The sequence below is a fragment of the Macaca nemestrina genome, chromosome 2 (assembly GCF_043159975.1).
Source record: "Macaca nemestrina isolate mMacNem1 chromosome 2, mMacNem.hap1, whole genome shotgun sequence".
NCBI lineage: Eukaryota > Metazoa > Chordata > Mammalia > Primates > Cercopithecidae > Macaca > Macaca nemestrina.
Window position 1 is genome coordinate 150,959,509 of NC_092126.1, and position 16,392 is coordinate 150,975,900.

A 16,392-nucleotide genomic window follows, 5' to 3' on the forward strand; every position below is an offset into this window, starting at 1 on the left:
AATAATGAATATTATGAAGATAATATAGAGAATGATGGAGGGGGGCACAGAGGAAACTACTTTTGTTCAGATAGTCAGTAGAAACATCAGAGGGAATGGGATTTCACGCATGATTTGGCTCTCTGTCTGTTATTGATGTATAGGAATGCTTGTGATTTTTGCACATTAATTTTGTATCCTGAGACTTTGCTGAAGTTGCTTATCAGCTTAAGCAGTTTGGGCTGAGACAATGAGGTTTTCTAGATATACAATCATGTCATCTGCAAACCGGGACAATTTGACTTCCTCTTTTCCTAACTGAATACCCTTTGTTTTGTTCTCCTGCCTGATTGCCCTGGCCAGAACTTCCAACACTGTGTTGACTAGGAATGGTGAGAGAGGGCATCCCTGTCTTGTGCCAGTTTTCAAAGGGAATGCTTCCAGTTTTTGCCCATTCAGTATGATATTGGCTGTGGGTTTGTCATAAATAGCTCTTATTATTTTGAGATACGTCCCATCAATACCTAATTTATTGAGGGTTTTTAGCATGAAGGGCTGTTGAATTTTGTCAAAGGCCTTTTCTGCATGTATTGAGATAATCATGTGGTTTTTGTCTTTGGTTCTGTTTACATGCTGGATTACGTTTATTGATTTGCATATGTTGAACCAGCCTTGCATCCCGGGGATGAAGCCCACTTGATCATGGTGGATAAGCTTTTTGATGTGCTGCTGGATTCGGTTTGCCAGTATTTTATTGAGGATTTTTGCATTGATGTTCATCAGGGATAAAATACCTAGGAATCCAACTTAGAAGGGATGCGAAGAACCTCTACAAGGAGAACTACAAACCACTGCTCAACGAAATAAAAGAGGACACAAACAAATGGAAGAACATTCCATGCTCATGGATAGGAAGAATCAATATTGTGAAAATGGCCATACTGCCCAAGGTAATTTATATATTCAATGTCATCCCCATCAAGCTACCAATGACTTTCTTCAAAGAATTGGAAAAAACTACTTTAAAGTTCATATGGAACCAAAAAAGAGCCCCCATTGCCAAGACAATCCTAAGCCAAAAGAACAAAGCCGGAGGCATCACTGTACTACAAGGCTACAGTAACCAAAATAGCATGGTACTGATACCAAAACAGAGATGTAGACCAATGGAACTGAACAGAGCCCTCAGAAATAATACCACACATCTACAACCATCTCATCTTTGACAAACTTGACAACAACAAGAAATGGGGAAAGGATCCCCTATTTAATAAATGATGCTGGGAAAACTGGCTAGCCATATGTAGAAAGCTGAAACTGGATCCCTTCCTTATATACCTTATACAAAAATTAATTCAAGTTGGATTAAAGACTTAAATGTTAGACCTAAAACCCATAAAAGCCCTAGAAGAAAACCTAGGCAATACCATTCAGGACATAGGCATGGGCAAGGACTTCATAACTAAAACACCAAAAACAATGGCAACAAAAGCCAAACTAGACAAATTGGATCTAATTAAACTAAAGAGCTTCTGCACAGCAAGAGAAACTATCATCAGAGTGAACAGGCAACCTACAGAATGGGAGAATATTTTTACAATCTACCCATCTGACAAAGGGCTAATATCCAGAATCTACAAAGAACTTAAACAAATTTACAAGAAAAAAATCAAACAACCCCATCCAAAAGTGGGCAAAGGATATGAACAGGCACTTATCAAAAGAAGACACTTATGCAGCCAACAGACACATGAAAAAATGCTCATCATCACTGGTCATCAGAGAAATGCAAATCAAAACCACAATGAGATACCATCTCATGCCAGTTAGAATGGTGATCATTAAAAAATCAGGAAACAACAGGTGCTGGAGAGGATGTGGAGAAATAGAAACACTTTTACACTATTAGTGGGACTGTAAACTAGTTCAACCATTGTGGAAGACAGTGTGGCGATTCCTCAAGGATCTAGAACTAGAAATACCATTTGACCCAGAGGTCCCATTACTGGGCATATACCCAAAGGATTATAAATCATGCTACTATAAAGACACATGCACACATGTTTATTGTGGCACTATTCACAATAGCAAAGACTTGGAACCAACCCAAATGTCCATCCATGATAGACTGGATTAAGAAAATGTGGCACATATACACCATGGAATACTATGCAGTCATAAAAAAGGATGAGTTCATGTCCTTTGTAGGGACATGGATGAAGCTGGAAACCATCATTCTCAGCAGACTTTCGCAAGGACAGAAAACCAAACACCCCATGTTCTCACTCATAGGTGGGAATTGAACAATGAGAACACTTGGACACAGGAAGGGGAAACATCACACTCTGGGACCTGTTGTGGGGTGGGGGGAGGGGGGATGGATAGCATTAGGAAATATACCTAATGTAAATGACAAGTTAATGGGTGCAGCACACCAGCATGGCATATGTATACATATGTAACAAACCTGCATGTTGTGCACATGTACCCTAGAACTTAAAATAAATAAATAAAAGGACATGAAGTAAAAAAAAATAAACATAGGATGGAATATGTGAGCTGAGACTTACACATTAAAAAAGATGCAGGACATGCAAAAATCTGAGGGAAAGAAGTACAAAAGCCCAAGAGGACAGATAATGTTTCAGGAATACATTAAAGGCAGAGTCATTTAATTCTAACAAACTTTGGAAATGGATATTGTCCTTACCTTATAGATGAAGAAACAAGGAAGTAAAAGAGCCCAAGTTCAGACAGCAAGTAGAGGACCTGAGATGTAAACCCAGATTAGTCTGGCTCTAAAATTCACACTCTTCCCACTGTGCCACTCAGCAGTTGATGAAAATGCAACGTTTCTGAGTGGGCATGAAGAACTTGTTTCTGTGTAACATGGTGGGGAGGGCACTCTTCCTTCATTTTGATTCAGGGAGTGTTTATACCCCAGCCAGAACATGTAAATGGCTATTCGTTTTTGTCATTTGATGTATCGTGTATTTTTGTGTGATATTGTTTTGTGTATTACGGTTCCTTGTTCCCTTAAGTCCCAGGTGGGCAGGTGTCCTCTGCTGGGAATCAAGAAATAGGTCTTTACTAAGAGTGTTGTTATGGGCTGAATGTTTGTGTCCCCCAAATTTGTATGTTGAAGCCCTAACCCCTAATATGGCATTTGGAGGTGGGGCCTTTGGGAGGTGATTAGGTTGAGATGAGGTCAGGAGAGTGGGGCCCTCACGATGGTGTTAGTGTTCTCATAAGAAGAGAGGCCAGAGCTTGCTCACTGTCCTTCACATGTGAGGACACAGAGAAGGCAGCTGCAAGCCAGGAAGAGTGCCCTCACCAGGAACTAAATCTGCTGGCACCTTGATCTGGACTTTCTAGCCTCCAGATCTATGAGAAATAAATGTTGTTTAAGCCAGCCAGTCTATGGCATTTTGATATAGCAGCCCAAGTGTGTGTGTATACATGTGTGTGTGTGAGTATACATAGGTATATGTGTGTCTGTACATACATACACAGAGAGATGAGTATGCATCTCTGTGTGTGTGTGTGTGTGTATGTGTGTGTGTGTGTGTGTATTTTAAAGAATTGGCTTTCACAGTTATGAGGCTGAGAAGTCCCAAGATCTGCAGTGGGCAAACGGGAAACCTAGGGGAGCTAATGATAGTTCAAGTCCAAGTCTGAAGGTCTGAGAACTGGGAAAGCCAATGGTGTAAGTTTCGATCTGAGTCCAAAGGCAGGAGAAAAGAAATTTTACTAGCTCTGCCACCTAGTAACTGCTGCCTTTAAGCAAGTCAGTTAATTCATCTGAGCCTTATTTTTCTGTAAAACCAGTGCTTGCTTGAAGACAGGCAGAAAGAGCAAATTCTCCTGTACTCCACATTTTTGTTCTAATCAGACCTTCAGTGGGTTAAATGATGTCCATCCTCAGTGGGGAGGGCAATCTGCTTGACTCAGTCTACTCATTCAAATGTTAATCTCATCCAGCAACACCCTCACAAACACTTTTAGAAATAATGTTTAAACAAATATCTGGGCACCTGTGGCCTAGTCAAGTTAACACATAAAATTAACTATCATAGGTGTGCTTTGTGTAAGGCAGTGGTGAGTGTGAGGTTGAGTTGTTGGAGAATAGGAAGGAAGTATAAGACACAGTATGCACTATCAGGGGGCTTCTGATACAGTGGAGAAAAGAGACACAAATTAAAAATCAGCTGATGATACTAGACTGTCTGTTTAAAGTGACAAATCAGCAGGTCTCAGACTAGGCTTCCAGAAGGAGGAGAAACTACTGCAGGAGGGGAGGTCAGGGAAGATTTCCTAAGGAGGCAGAACTACTTTTGGACCTCGAAGAACGATGGCAGGGGTGATTTCACTGTGGTCCAAGGCACAGGGGTTGGGAAGCTGTCTGAATTATAGAAGGAGTAGGGCAGGGCTCCTGCATATGCTTATGCAGGTTGTTCACTGTACAAGGACATCTATCTGAGGAGACAAGTAGGGGCTGGGATGCAGCCCCACATTCTGCTCACCAATCCACGTGCCCTGGTGCAGAAGGGCGTCCTGCAGGCATCCTGAGGAAGAGGTGCCTTTTTCTAATTCCTATGGAGACTCTGAAGCAGACTTAGAAGAGATTAGTTTCAAACAGAAGGGTGAGGCCAGATCATGGAGGACATTTCCTTGTATCTAGACTGCTACCAAAGGATGGGAACATGCAGCTCTGGTGATAGCTGTGACTGTGGGTGTGATTCGTGACCGTACGGTGGAGGTAGAGCTGCACTATTCACGATGCTAGGAGCCTTACATATCTGACATAAAATAAAGCCAAATCTTCAAAATTGTATTTGCCTGCTCTTTCTTCAAAGCAAACTTGATAACTGACCCACTTTGCTCCAATATCAAATCAGCGTGATTTAATTTTATAAGCCAGTCATGGAAAGAAAATCTGTCCCATGACTCCAAAGCATTCTGTTCTGTAGCTCCACTATAATTACAGACAAATGCATCTAATCTTCCCGTCATGTGTTCTCCTGAGTTACAGGGTTCTTTTTTTTTTTTTTTTTTTCTCTGTATCTGATAATCTCGTTATCTTGTGATACTGCATCATTTAATTATTCCCCAAAATAGAGATCTTCAGAAAATCTGTTCAAAAAAAAGTGATTTGCTGTTCCCAACTGAAATCACAGCTGGGATGTTTACACAGAAATTAGTTATTTTCAGATCTTTGGGATTGCTGCTTTTCTTAAGGGATCTCATCTGCCACATAAGGCTGTTGAAGCCTCCCACAGGTCACCTGATGAAATTTCATAAACTCCAGAGAAGGACTAAGTGGGCATTCACAAAGGTCTTCAAGCCTAGGACTCTGTATCAGATTGAGCCTGGTTGCTCTCTTTGATTTTTTTTCTTTTTTCTTTTTTGAGACAGGGTTTTACCATGTTGGCCAGGCTGGACTTGAACTCCTGGGCTCAAGTGATCCTCCAGCCTCAGCCTCCCAGGTGGTTTGGACTACAGGCACATGCCATAGCACTCAGCTGCTCTATGATACTAACCTCCAAATATCTAGCTGTGTTCAGTAACTCTATAAACATTTCATGTGTCAAACAGTAGGACAGGCTTTGGTAACACAAAATGAATAGAGCAGAATCCTCACCTAAGGAAGTATATGGCCTCTAAACTTGCTCATCAAAAGAGTTGGAATTTAATTTTACTAGCTCTGCCACCTACTAACTGCTACCTTTAAGCAAGTCAGTCGATTCATCTGAGCCTCATTTTTCTATAAAACCAGTAACATGAAGATGACATTCTTGTAAGAAGCATATTGTGAGGATTAATTTTGGTGGTCTGAGCTGAGTGATTTGATTTGTATAGGGTCACTCAGTGTTTGTTTGGTTTTTCTTTCCCTCCTCCTACACACCTGTGTGTTGCCTTTGTATCTTTACCTTTATAGACTGAAGAAGACTCATTATTTTAGCTTTACTAAAATCAGAGCCATTTCATTTTGTTCTGTTTTTCTCTGGACCATTTCTACTTTCATCATGTCACTTGTGTCCAGGTGAGTGGACCTAATATGCTGTATCACAAACAGGAAAGCATTATAGCTTGTACAAGATGGGGTTAGGGCATGAGTAGCCCTTTATGTTGGATTTCCATAAGCTTTCTAGTGATAACTAACATTTTTTCACCTTTCACTCTCTCTGTCTTTTTGGTTTTTGCCTGTTACAGCTCACAGGACTGTCTTCAGGAAACAATTTTCTGTCATTCCAGGTTCCTTTACCGGATTGTAGTTGAGCATTCCAGTTCATGATCCTCTGATAAGATTATTTCCCCTGAATATGTTTTCTTACACTTAGTCACGTTAAAACTCCTCTGCCACTTTTCTGCCCACGTCCACATCTTCTTTCAGTTTACCCCTAATCATCTTGGCATTTTAATCCCTGGAAGAGCTGAATGCCATCGGCAACCTTGGCAATTTCCCCATGCACTGTTTTCCAGATCATTTATATGAATGTTAACGAAGACACCATGCAGCTTGCTCTTTATGTAAGAAGTCCCTTACTTGCAGAGCATTTGATATAACAATTTAATCAGTGAATTAATAATATCAAGGACCAGCCACAGAATGTTGCCTTTATCTGGAAAAGTACTAATGTCTTCCTATTCTTTGTTTCTTATTCTGAACCAAACCAATTATCCATAACAGAAATTTCTCCAGGTACTGAAAGTTTTATGGTCCATAAATTAGATAACAAATCCAAATTTGAGTTGGGAACCCCTTCAATGTAAGGCCTGACTATTTGAGGCCTTATTTATGTCTCTGTTCCCGAACATCTACAGGGAGAGTTCTATAAAGTGTTATGTCATTTCATTAAATCTGATTTTTTAAATGTTGCTGTCATTTCCTAGCTAGCTACTAAGCTCCTAGACCTAATCAATCAAGTGATTAATTGAATTGTCAGGTGAGTGCTGTGCAATAGGTGCCAAGTGCCAGTAAAATAGAAAATCTTGAAGTCTGGTTACTACACTGGCTTCTGAAATGATCTTAAGCACTGATTCATTCCCTTCAGTCTTCTCCACATTCCAGAGAAAGCAGTCTCTCAGATCTTAGGCATATCTGACCGTATGATCTCTCTGCTTAAAATCTTTGAGTATATTCTGAGACAGTTGGGAAAACTTGAATACAGATCAGTAAAGATGTTAATAAAAATTGTTAATTTTGTTTGGTGAGACAATGGCATGGTACTTATATTTAAAAAGTCATTATTCCAGAATAGGCAAATTAATACAGACAAAGTAGATTAGAGATTACCTGGGACTGAGGGGAGAAGAGAATGGGCACTTATTGCTTATTGGCTACAGAGCTTTTGTTTGGGATGATGAAAACGTTTTGAAAAATAGATAGTGGTGGTGGTTGCACGACATTGTGAATACCACTGAAGTGTATACGTAAAAGTGGTTAAAATGGAAAATGTTATGTCTGTTTTGCCACTGTAAATCATACAAGTAAGAATCACTAACAGAGAGAATACTTAAAAATTGACAGGATAAATGACATGATGTTTGGGATTTGCTTTAAAATACTCAGACCATAGTCTCAACAACAAAAACAGTGAGGGTAATAGATGAAAAAGATTGGTAAAATGTTGATGACTATTGAGGATATTTCTGCAATGAAAACTTGTAAAAAATCATTTGGAGACTAGCCCTCATTCCCAGAGACTCCACCTGACATTTAAAGCCCTTTGGCCTCTTCCCTGCCTCAGGAATCTCCGGTCTTCACTGCTCAGCCAGCAGTGTGCTGGGCCTCTGTAGTGCTCAGAGCCCCACCCAAGCTTCTGTGTCTTTGCCCTTACATTTCAATTCTACGTCCTCCTTCCTATGTGGCTAATTCCTACTCATTCTTTAAGACTCAGTTCAGTCTTTCTGGAGCATTCCTAGGCTTCTCCAGGCAGGGAGAATGGCTCCCTCCTTCGGGTTCCCATAATGCTGTGCTTGTATGTCTGCTACAGTTGATACCCTGAATTACAATCTTTTATTTTTGTTTCTGTCTCTCCACTGACATATGAGGTAGAGGAAACTTTCTTTCCACTGTACATCCTCCTGGACTATATGAAACTTTCATTATTGTTTTAGTTGTGTGCTTAAAATTGTTTTTAAAGGAAAAGATTGAAAGGTGGAAATGTGAATGCTAGATGTAAATCTGAAGAGTTGAGCGGGAACTTAGCAATGACTGCCATATTGATACTGGTGTCCTTTTGTAGACTGTGCTTTCTGTACTTTGTGACCACTTATGGTTGCCAATTTTTATAGTTCCAGCACCTATACCACTGGGTGCTCAGTAAATTTTTGCTGAATTTACTGACAAATCACAGCGTTTCTTTCTATAGGTTGCAAAAGCTAGCTATCCAGCTTCTTTGAGGGAGGGAAGTGGATGCATACTTTTTAGAAGAGACAGTTAATCTTCGGATATGGTTTTTCAGAGCAGCATAAAGCAGCTGGAGGGATACCCCTGTGCCAGTAGAGTCTGTGGCTATTCAGCCAGAGCAGTGAGTGGTGAGCTGTCTGCAATTAGCTGCAGTACTCATCTTGCCAGTGGGTGGCGGCAGGCGCTCACAAACTTGCACCAGGACAGGCAGGCTTGATTTTTACCCTAACAGTGTAAGTGGGGAAATAGGAATCTCCTACTATTTCTAGTTTATTTTCTAACTTCTTGAAGCCTTCAGATGTTTGGTTGAAAGAACAAGGCCTGAGTCAGAGTCAGTAAGAGCCAGAAACTAGCATCTTGTTAAAGGTAAATGTCTAGACAGTGCTAGGTATTTACTAGGTGCTGGACTATTTCCAGAGCTCTGGCAAAGTCTTTTCTTCCCTAAATGCCTTCTGGAGTATGTGAATCCATCTTTAGTGCTGTCATCTTCTAGCCTGAGATTTGATACTTATGCAAATTCCAGTCATCTTGGGAGGATTTGTACTCTAGGCTGTTTCAGGTCCATTAGCTCCAATACAGACAGAGATTGAAAACAGATTTTCATTTGGGGAAGGAGAAGGAGGAAAGAACTTGACCGTCAGGATTGACACATGTGAGAAGAAGATGGCAGGGCCTGCAGAAATAGGCTGCGTCCTGAGGGTGCTCTCTTCTGGTTTTCTCTAGTGGTCCAGCCCAAACCACCACTCCTAATATCCCAGTTAATAAGCAAGTCCTGATTGTGAGGCTACTAAGTCACAGCTCTGTGAAGGATTTGGAAATTTATGGATATAATTATTATATTTGTACAGGCCTAGAGTATATAATCAAACAAGAAGACATAATCAGTATTTAAAATCAAAAATTTTCTGAAAAATCCAAGATTCACATATGGATCATCCCTGCTCTGAAGCATTGTCATATAATCTAGTGGTCTGAGGCATAGGTGGGGAAGCAGTGTCTGATTATCAGACAACTGACCTTGAAAGGTGGTATCAGATGATGATGCTGTGAGCCAAATATCATGAGCAGACAATAAATGTGATGAAAATTCAGAAAAGGAAGAAGCCATGTTGGCCGTAGTCATATTAAAACAGCATATGTTTGCTGCTTTTTGCTAGCAGTGCCTCATATTTGCATAAATTTCAGCACTTCCAAAACTTTCATGTCATCTGATTTCATTAAATCTTCACAACCACCTGTGAGCCAAATATTATTAAATGAGGTAAAATACATAAAACACTTAGAACAGTAGTTAGTACGTCACAGGTGTTCACTACTAAGATCACTATTAGCCTTATTTTATGAATGACACAACTAAGACTCAGAGAGGCATTACTTGCCCAAAGTCACACAGCTGAAAAGTGGTAGAAGTAGGCCTGAACTCGGCTTCCTTGGCTCCTATTTCTAGAACTCTTTCTCCATTATCCCATGCATAAAAGAGGGCGTGTTTAAGCTAGGCTTGCCTGGTTTGGGCCAAGTTTTGTGGGGGAGTTAGGAGAGAAGTCTCTGAAATGGTATTCCTCAGCCTCACAAGCCCTAGTTGGTAGGTGGATGGGAATTGATGAAAGTATTCACTTCCTTGATTAACGAGTTAAATCTAGAAGCTTTTGCTCATTTTAGCAATAAGGGGAGATGATGGTTCATTACCTGGTCCATCAAGGAAGCTGCAAGCCATTAAACTTACATAGATCCTCAGCTGCTAGGCTTGTTAAGAAAAATGTTACAATAGGGGGAAATTGACAACACAGGCACTACAGATATTTTTAGTCTGTGTTTCAAGGATGTACATCTTGGGTTTTGTTTAGGATTGAGCACAAGGGGATGAATTTAGATTTATGTGACAAGACTGCCAATCAGAAAGTTCATATTGGTGGGGCATGGTGGCTCACTCCTATAATCCCAGCACTTTCAGATTCCAAGGTAGGATTGCTTGAGCCCAGGGGTTCAAGAACAGCCTGGGCAACATAGTGAGACCGTGTCTGTACAAAACAAAATTTAAAAATTAGCCTGGCATGGTGGCATGTGCCTGTAGTTCCAGCTACTCAGGAGGCTGAGGCAGGAGGATCATTGGAGCTCACTCAGGCATTCGAGGCTACAGTGAGCCATGATTGCACCACTGCACTCCAGCCCGCGCAACAGAGCAAGATCCTGTCTCAAAAAAAAAAAAAAATTCCATACTGGGCATCTTATCTGTTCCTATCGTATGCAGGGGACTATGTGGGAAAACTAAGGGAAGCGGAGTAGTTTTCCGAAACTTTCAAATGCTGGTAAGAGTGGTGTCATTTTTTTCTTGGGTGGGGGACAGTTTGGGAGTATCAGCAAAAACCATAACAGTGTCTGTTCCTTGCACCACCGTTTCTGTCATAAAATAGTTATCCTATGGCTATATTTTTAAATGTAAGTCATTGTAGCACTGTTTGTAATAGCAAAAACAAGAAACTAGAAATCTAATGTGCTCACCAATATATAATGCCAATACCAATAAATGCTTACCAATAAATACTGTATATCCTTCAAATGGAATTTCATGCAACTATTAAAAAGGAAGAGGCCCATCAATATGTGCTGAAAGCATATCACTAAGATATATTTTTAAGTGCAAAAAACAAAAATTTTTTAAAAATTTATGTAGCATGCCATATGTATATGTTTGAAGCATATATGTATGCAGGTATATCCACACATTTTTCCCCCTCCACTGGAAGTATATGCTTATAATTGATAATTAGAAGTATATGTGATAAGAGAGGAATGGGAAAAAAGAACATTTTACTTTTTGTTTTATCCTCTTATATAATTTTATAGATAGATCGACTAGTTTAACCACACAATATACTATTTTTTAAAAAAATTTAAGCCTCTGTAAGGTAACACAACCAGGAAAGGATACAGCTAGAATTCACACCCCAGATTGTGATTCCAGAGCCCATCCTCTGGATTCCAGCACACTGCCCTGTACTAGTGTTCTCTTAGTATCAGGAAATACTTCTATCATTTGCTAGCAAATTACACAATTTTTCATGAAAATACCTAGAATCAAAATGTCCCAGAGCCTGGAGCTGCAAGAATGTGCTCATTCTCCAGAAGAGGGCTCTGTACCTCATCTGCCGGCCATCTTGGCTCCTTTTCTATAAGGTTGTGGCTCAGCCAAGAGAGGTCAGTGACCCTGGGCCAGGAAACACACACTGAGATTTCCAACAGGACAGATTACCTTAAGGAAAAGGCATTAGGATAGCTAGAGAGGTGGGGGAGGAGGGAAGGCATGAAAACAGTTCACTAGCCAACTTGGTCAATGGGCAGGTGCAGGAAGTGGCAGAAAAACGCAGCCAGAATCTATAAATATACTTCAATATCAGTGTTCAAAACCCACAACATAAATGAGTGAATTAAGAAACTTGGCAGCATTTAAGCACCTAGATGTAAACTCTTAGTTCTAGCCTTAACTTCCATGAACTTTTCTGATTTGGGCATGTTATTTAATTGTCCTGGGCTTCAGTTTCCCCATCAGCCAAATGGACCACACTATCTCTCCTGGCTCCTTCACAGAGTTGTGAGGAACAACTAGGGCAAGGAACATGCTTTGCAAATGCACGGCATCGTACCAAATGAGAGGTTATTGTTAATGTCTCTGAGATTTAACTCACAGAAGGAGAGCTATTTTGAGACAGGAAAATAGGAGGAAGCATCAGAAAAGCATTGCTGATAACAAGGTAGACATACCTCACCAATGAAAGAAAGGGATCTCATGGGTCATTCACTCCAGTTCCTCCTTTTTATAGTCATGGACACAAACCTGCAGACTCCAAGGTCTGTAGAGAAGTGATAGTGCCATACTAGACTCTCTTAGTTAAACCTGTAAATAAAATGCAATAGTAGCCAAAGAAATATATATATACTACAGGGATATACTACAGGGCCCCTGCCTGAGGGGCTCGCTGAGCTGTGAATGTTGATCAGGGTCCTGGAAACAAGCTGGTGTGAAGCTTAATAAGAAATTGGGGCAGAGGTGGGGGATGGACTTAAGTGGTCCAGCTCCAGGATGGCTGAGTGCCTCAGAGGAGCAATTTGAGGGTGGCCAGGGACTTGGATAGGACAAATGACAACTTCCTAGAACGGGGTGTTCCAGAACCCATAGAGAAAAGGAAACAGCCTGGCCTCGTCCAGGGTAGTTGACAGGAACCAGGGTAGGAAGTATTTGTAGTGGGACTAGCACTCACATCATTAAGTCCCTTGTGAGTGGAAGAAGGAAAATGGGAACAAATGCAATGCAGCACACACAGGGCAAGTCCGTTTTTGTGGTGGTGTGAGCAGAGAAGGAGAGGCTAAATCAATAGAGGGAGACAGTGCCTGCAATGTGAAGGGCAGTGGGCTCAGAGTGCCACAGACTTGGCTGTGAATACTAGCTCTGCCGATAACTTGCTATAGGGCCTTGAATACACCATTTTCAATTCTGAATCTTGGTTTCCTTGTTTCTGAAATGAAGATCTTTCTCTGTATCTTACATATTGTTAGGACTAAATGAGATGTTCTTGAAAACGACTCGCATGTAATTCCTAGAACATGATGCCCAATAAATACTGGTTTATTCCTTTATTTTGGGGAGAGACTCCCAAAAAATTTCCAATGAAATATTACAGTTGGAAATTTCAAGCACTGGAAAAGCAAGCTCAACCTACCTAACAGGTAGAGTGTGGAAAGGCCCTTTTGACAAATGGAGAACCAGCCGAAATGGACAGATAAGGAAATCTAATGTGGGGGGGCAGGTTAGAAGCAAAGTAGGAATTAATATAAGTATAAAAATATCTGCTTATAAGGGATTAATTACTTATTACAAGGGATTAATTAATGCATTAATGTGAGGGTCCTCTAGATCTGTGACAAACTGGGAAGATACTGTGTACTGTGTAACTCACCTTGACCCATTTTCTTGACTGCTCAGAAATATGGGCTAAGTTTTGTGTTCAAATGCAGTGGCTTTCCTCCGTCTTTTCCCGCTACCTTCTATTTTGATCTAATTAATTTCCTCGCATTCATTGATTGTTCCTTAATCCTCATTTTGTTGGTTATATTTTTAAATTAATAATGGCCTCGGGTCCTCTTTGCATGGGTATGAAGAAGTAAAGTGATAACAGTTTCTTTAAAAACTAGAAATCCAAGGGTGGATACCAAATAGAAAACCATAGTAAAATGAAGGATCAAGGAAAAAAGGAAATTATAGAAATGTATAAAGCTGACCTAGCCTTTACTAAGAATAAAATTGGGGAAATCCTTATTTCTAGATGCGTTTTATAGCCAAAAGACCAGAGATGTTATGACAAAACCCAATAATGAAAGGATGTTTTGTATTATTTTATAGATGGGTAAATTGAGGCTAAAAGAGAGGAAATGGTTTGTCTTGTGGTGATCTCATAGCAGAATGAGGTTCAGAACCCAGGTCTCTTGACCCTCATTCTGGAGATCTGTCTGCTGTGGTCCTCTTCTTTGTAATAGTAAATGTCTGACTTTAAATACTTGCACAAAACTAATTTGTGTGGGTTTATTCCTTTCTCCAGGGCCAAGTGCTTTCGGGGCAAAAAAGTCCTTGGAGATTATGATATCAAGGTGGAACAGGTAATCAGCCTGAAGCCCAGAGCTGCATCTGCATCATCACGGTTTCCTCTTGGCATGCCAGAGTGAACCATGTCGTTCTGCTGAGTGGAATACTGTGTCCATCTTTGGGTTCTGGACTCTGCGTTTCCTCTCTCTCCCGTCCTTTCCCCAGGACCTTTCTCTCTGTGAGGCATGGTCCTGGAGTCTGTGTCTTTTCATTTCTCTGATTCCTTTTTATGGCTCTGGTGTCTGTAGATGAGCAAGCAGTTTGGTTCTTAGGACCCTCTTACAGTGTAAGTTTCCCAGAGTGAGGAAAACCTTAGAGGAATGTCTTCCCAGGACATTGCACTTTACCTCCATATTGTTGGTGGCAAGATACTTCTTGGTAGGCACATGTCTGCCATTCAGGTATGCTGCCCCCAGTGATGGTTCCTCTGGGCCTGAGGCTATACTTTAGAGGAAACATAGAAAAGAACACTTCCTTAATACAGTGAAGCACTGAAAGCCCTTTTTTCTTTTTTCTTTTCTTTTTTTTTTTTTACCTTCCTCCATCCTTTGCTTCATAATAAATAGTGATTGGGTCCATTTGGGGAAGAGGAGGATGTTCAGTTTCAACAATGCATGTATTTCCTATGTGATAAAAGAAGTTACTCATCATTCATTATACAGTGTGTTATGATTTACTGACTGTCTTCAAACAACTTGTTAGATAGGCAAGATTGATAAAAATTATTCCCATTTTATAGATTGGGAAAACTGAAACCCAGAGAGGACAAGTAACTTGCTTAATGTTTTATACAGCTGTGTAGGGGGAAGTAGAACTAAAACCTAGTTGGCTAAATTTAAACCTAGTGCTTTTATATTGAAACTGATAAAAGGACACTTGTCTCAGTCCACATTATCGCTCTGTAGAGAACCAGCACAAAGGATGCTGGGCTGGGAGTTAGAGGACCGGATTTTTGCTCCTTTCTCTGCCAATGATAAGTTTTGTTTGTCCTGAAAAGTTACTTAACTGCTCTGAGGCTCAGTTTCCTCCTTTGGTAAATGGGGATAATTATCTCTGTCCCACCTTCATCACAGTGTTGCTATGAGAATTAGACTAACTCAGTATGTGAACATGTTTTGAAAACTGTATATAAATGTTCCGTGGTGGGGATGTTGCTGCTGCTATGTAGAGGACTTGCCAAGGTCAGGATTGTGAACTTATTCCCCTGTTATTATTTTCCAGGCAGAATTTTCAGAGCTCAACCTGGTGGCCCATGCAGATGGCACCTATGCTGTGGATATGCAGGTTCTCCGGAATGGCACAAAGGTTGTCCGGTAAGGGTCTTTCTGAACTCAGGGTCATTGTGACTGTCTCCAGAGTTACTACCTCTGGCTCAAAGAGGTGGTTTCTAAGTCAGGTGTTGGAGTGAGATAGCAGTACTATGTATGGTATACAGAACTTAATGATGTGTGTTCGGCAAAAGTAGTAGAAAAGGCAGAGAAAGCCAGCTTCTTGCTGAGCTTAGTCCAGTGGTAGAGAAAGCAACTTAAGCTTCACAGACTCAGAGCTCACTTAGAGACAACTGGATTCCTTATAGGATTATTTCCCCCCACCCCTTCAGCCAGTGCAGCTCCGTGCTTTTATCCTGCACACATTTCCGTTGGAAAACAGGGTACCATTGCTTTAAAACAAACAAACCTGAAAATGTCTGATGTAGTTCAGCCTTCCATTTTACATTGATTTGCTTAGGTTCCCCTAGTGAGTTGTGGCAGAGCCGTGTCTTCTATGTGAGATCCCTTGACTCTCCATCCTGTATTCTTTCTATATTCCTCATTCCTGGGAACTCCTAAGTCTGATAGAAAAACCTAGGGCTGGAAGAGACATGGTGGGTGGAAGAAAATAAGCAATTATTGAGCACTTACATGCCAGGTGGTATGCTGGATGCCATATAGATGTGATGTTGTCATACTCACAGAATTTTGTGAGGGAGGTAATGAGAATTCCAGATTGGAAGGTGGTCAAGCGGGGAGAGGGGGCGGTGGGAAATGGTTTCAACAAGTGTTATTCTTCCCAGGAGTTCAGTATGGCTTCAGGTTTTCAGACATCAGTCTTGTTCCAAGAAGAGATTTCACCTGACTCTTCCCTACCTCAATCTACAGTAACCTGACAGGCTTCCAGTGTCCAACAGGAACTGGGTTGGTGACAGGAAAGGCCAGACTGGAGGTGTCTGGGACCTAACAACAGGAAATATGAGCTTATCCATTCTGAAGATCAAGGAAGAAGACAGAAAAAGAGATGTCCATCCGGGTGGGGAGTGAGCTCAGGTAGCTCCTACAAGAGAAAATGGATGGGCTCCTCCAGCTGTAGGTAGAGAGGGTAATGGGGA

General features: G+C 40.9%; 1 protein-coding gene across 2 annotated transcripts in view; it reads left to right on the top strand.

The window, feature by feature from the left end:
* Window positions 1–16,392, top strand: part of LOC105477724 (synapsin II) — a 196,703-nt gene that overhangs the window by 132,258 nt on the left and 48,053 nt on the right. For both annotated transcript variants that reach the window (XM_071092228.1, XM_011734382.2), the window contains exons 2-3: window positions 13,984–14,041; window positions 15,249–15,340. In XM_071092228.1, coding sequence (XP_070948329.1) covers window positions 13,984–14,041; window positions 15,249–15,340 — 150 coding nt within the window. The remainder of the gene's footprint in view (window positions 1–13,983; window positions 14,042–15,248; window positions 15,341–16,392) is intronic.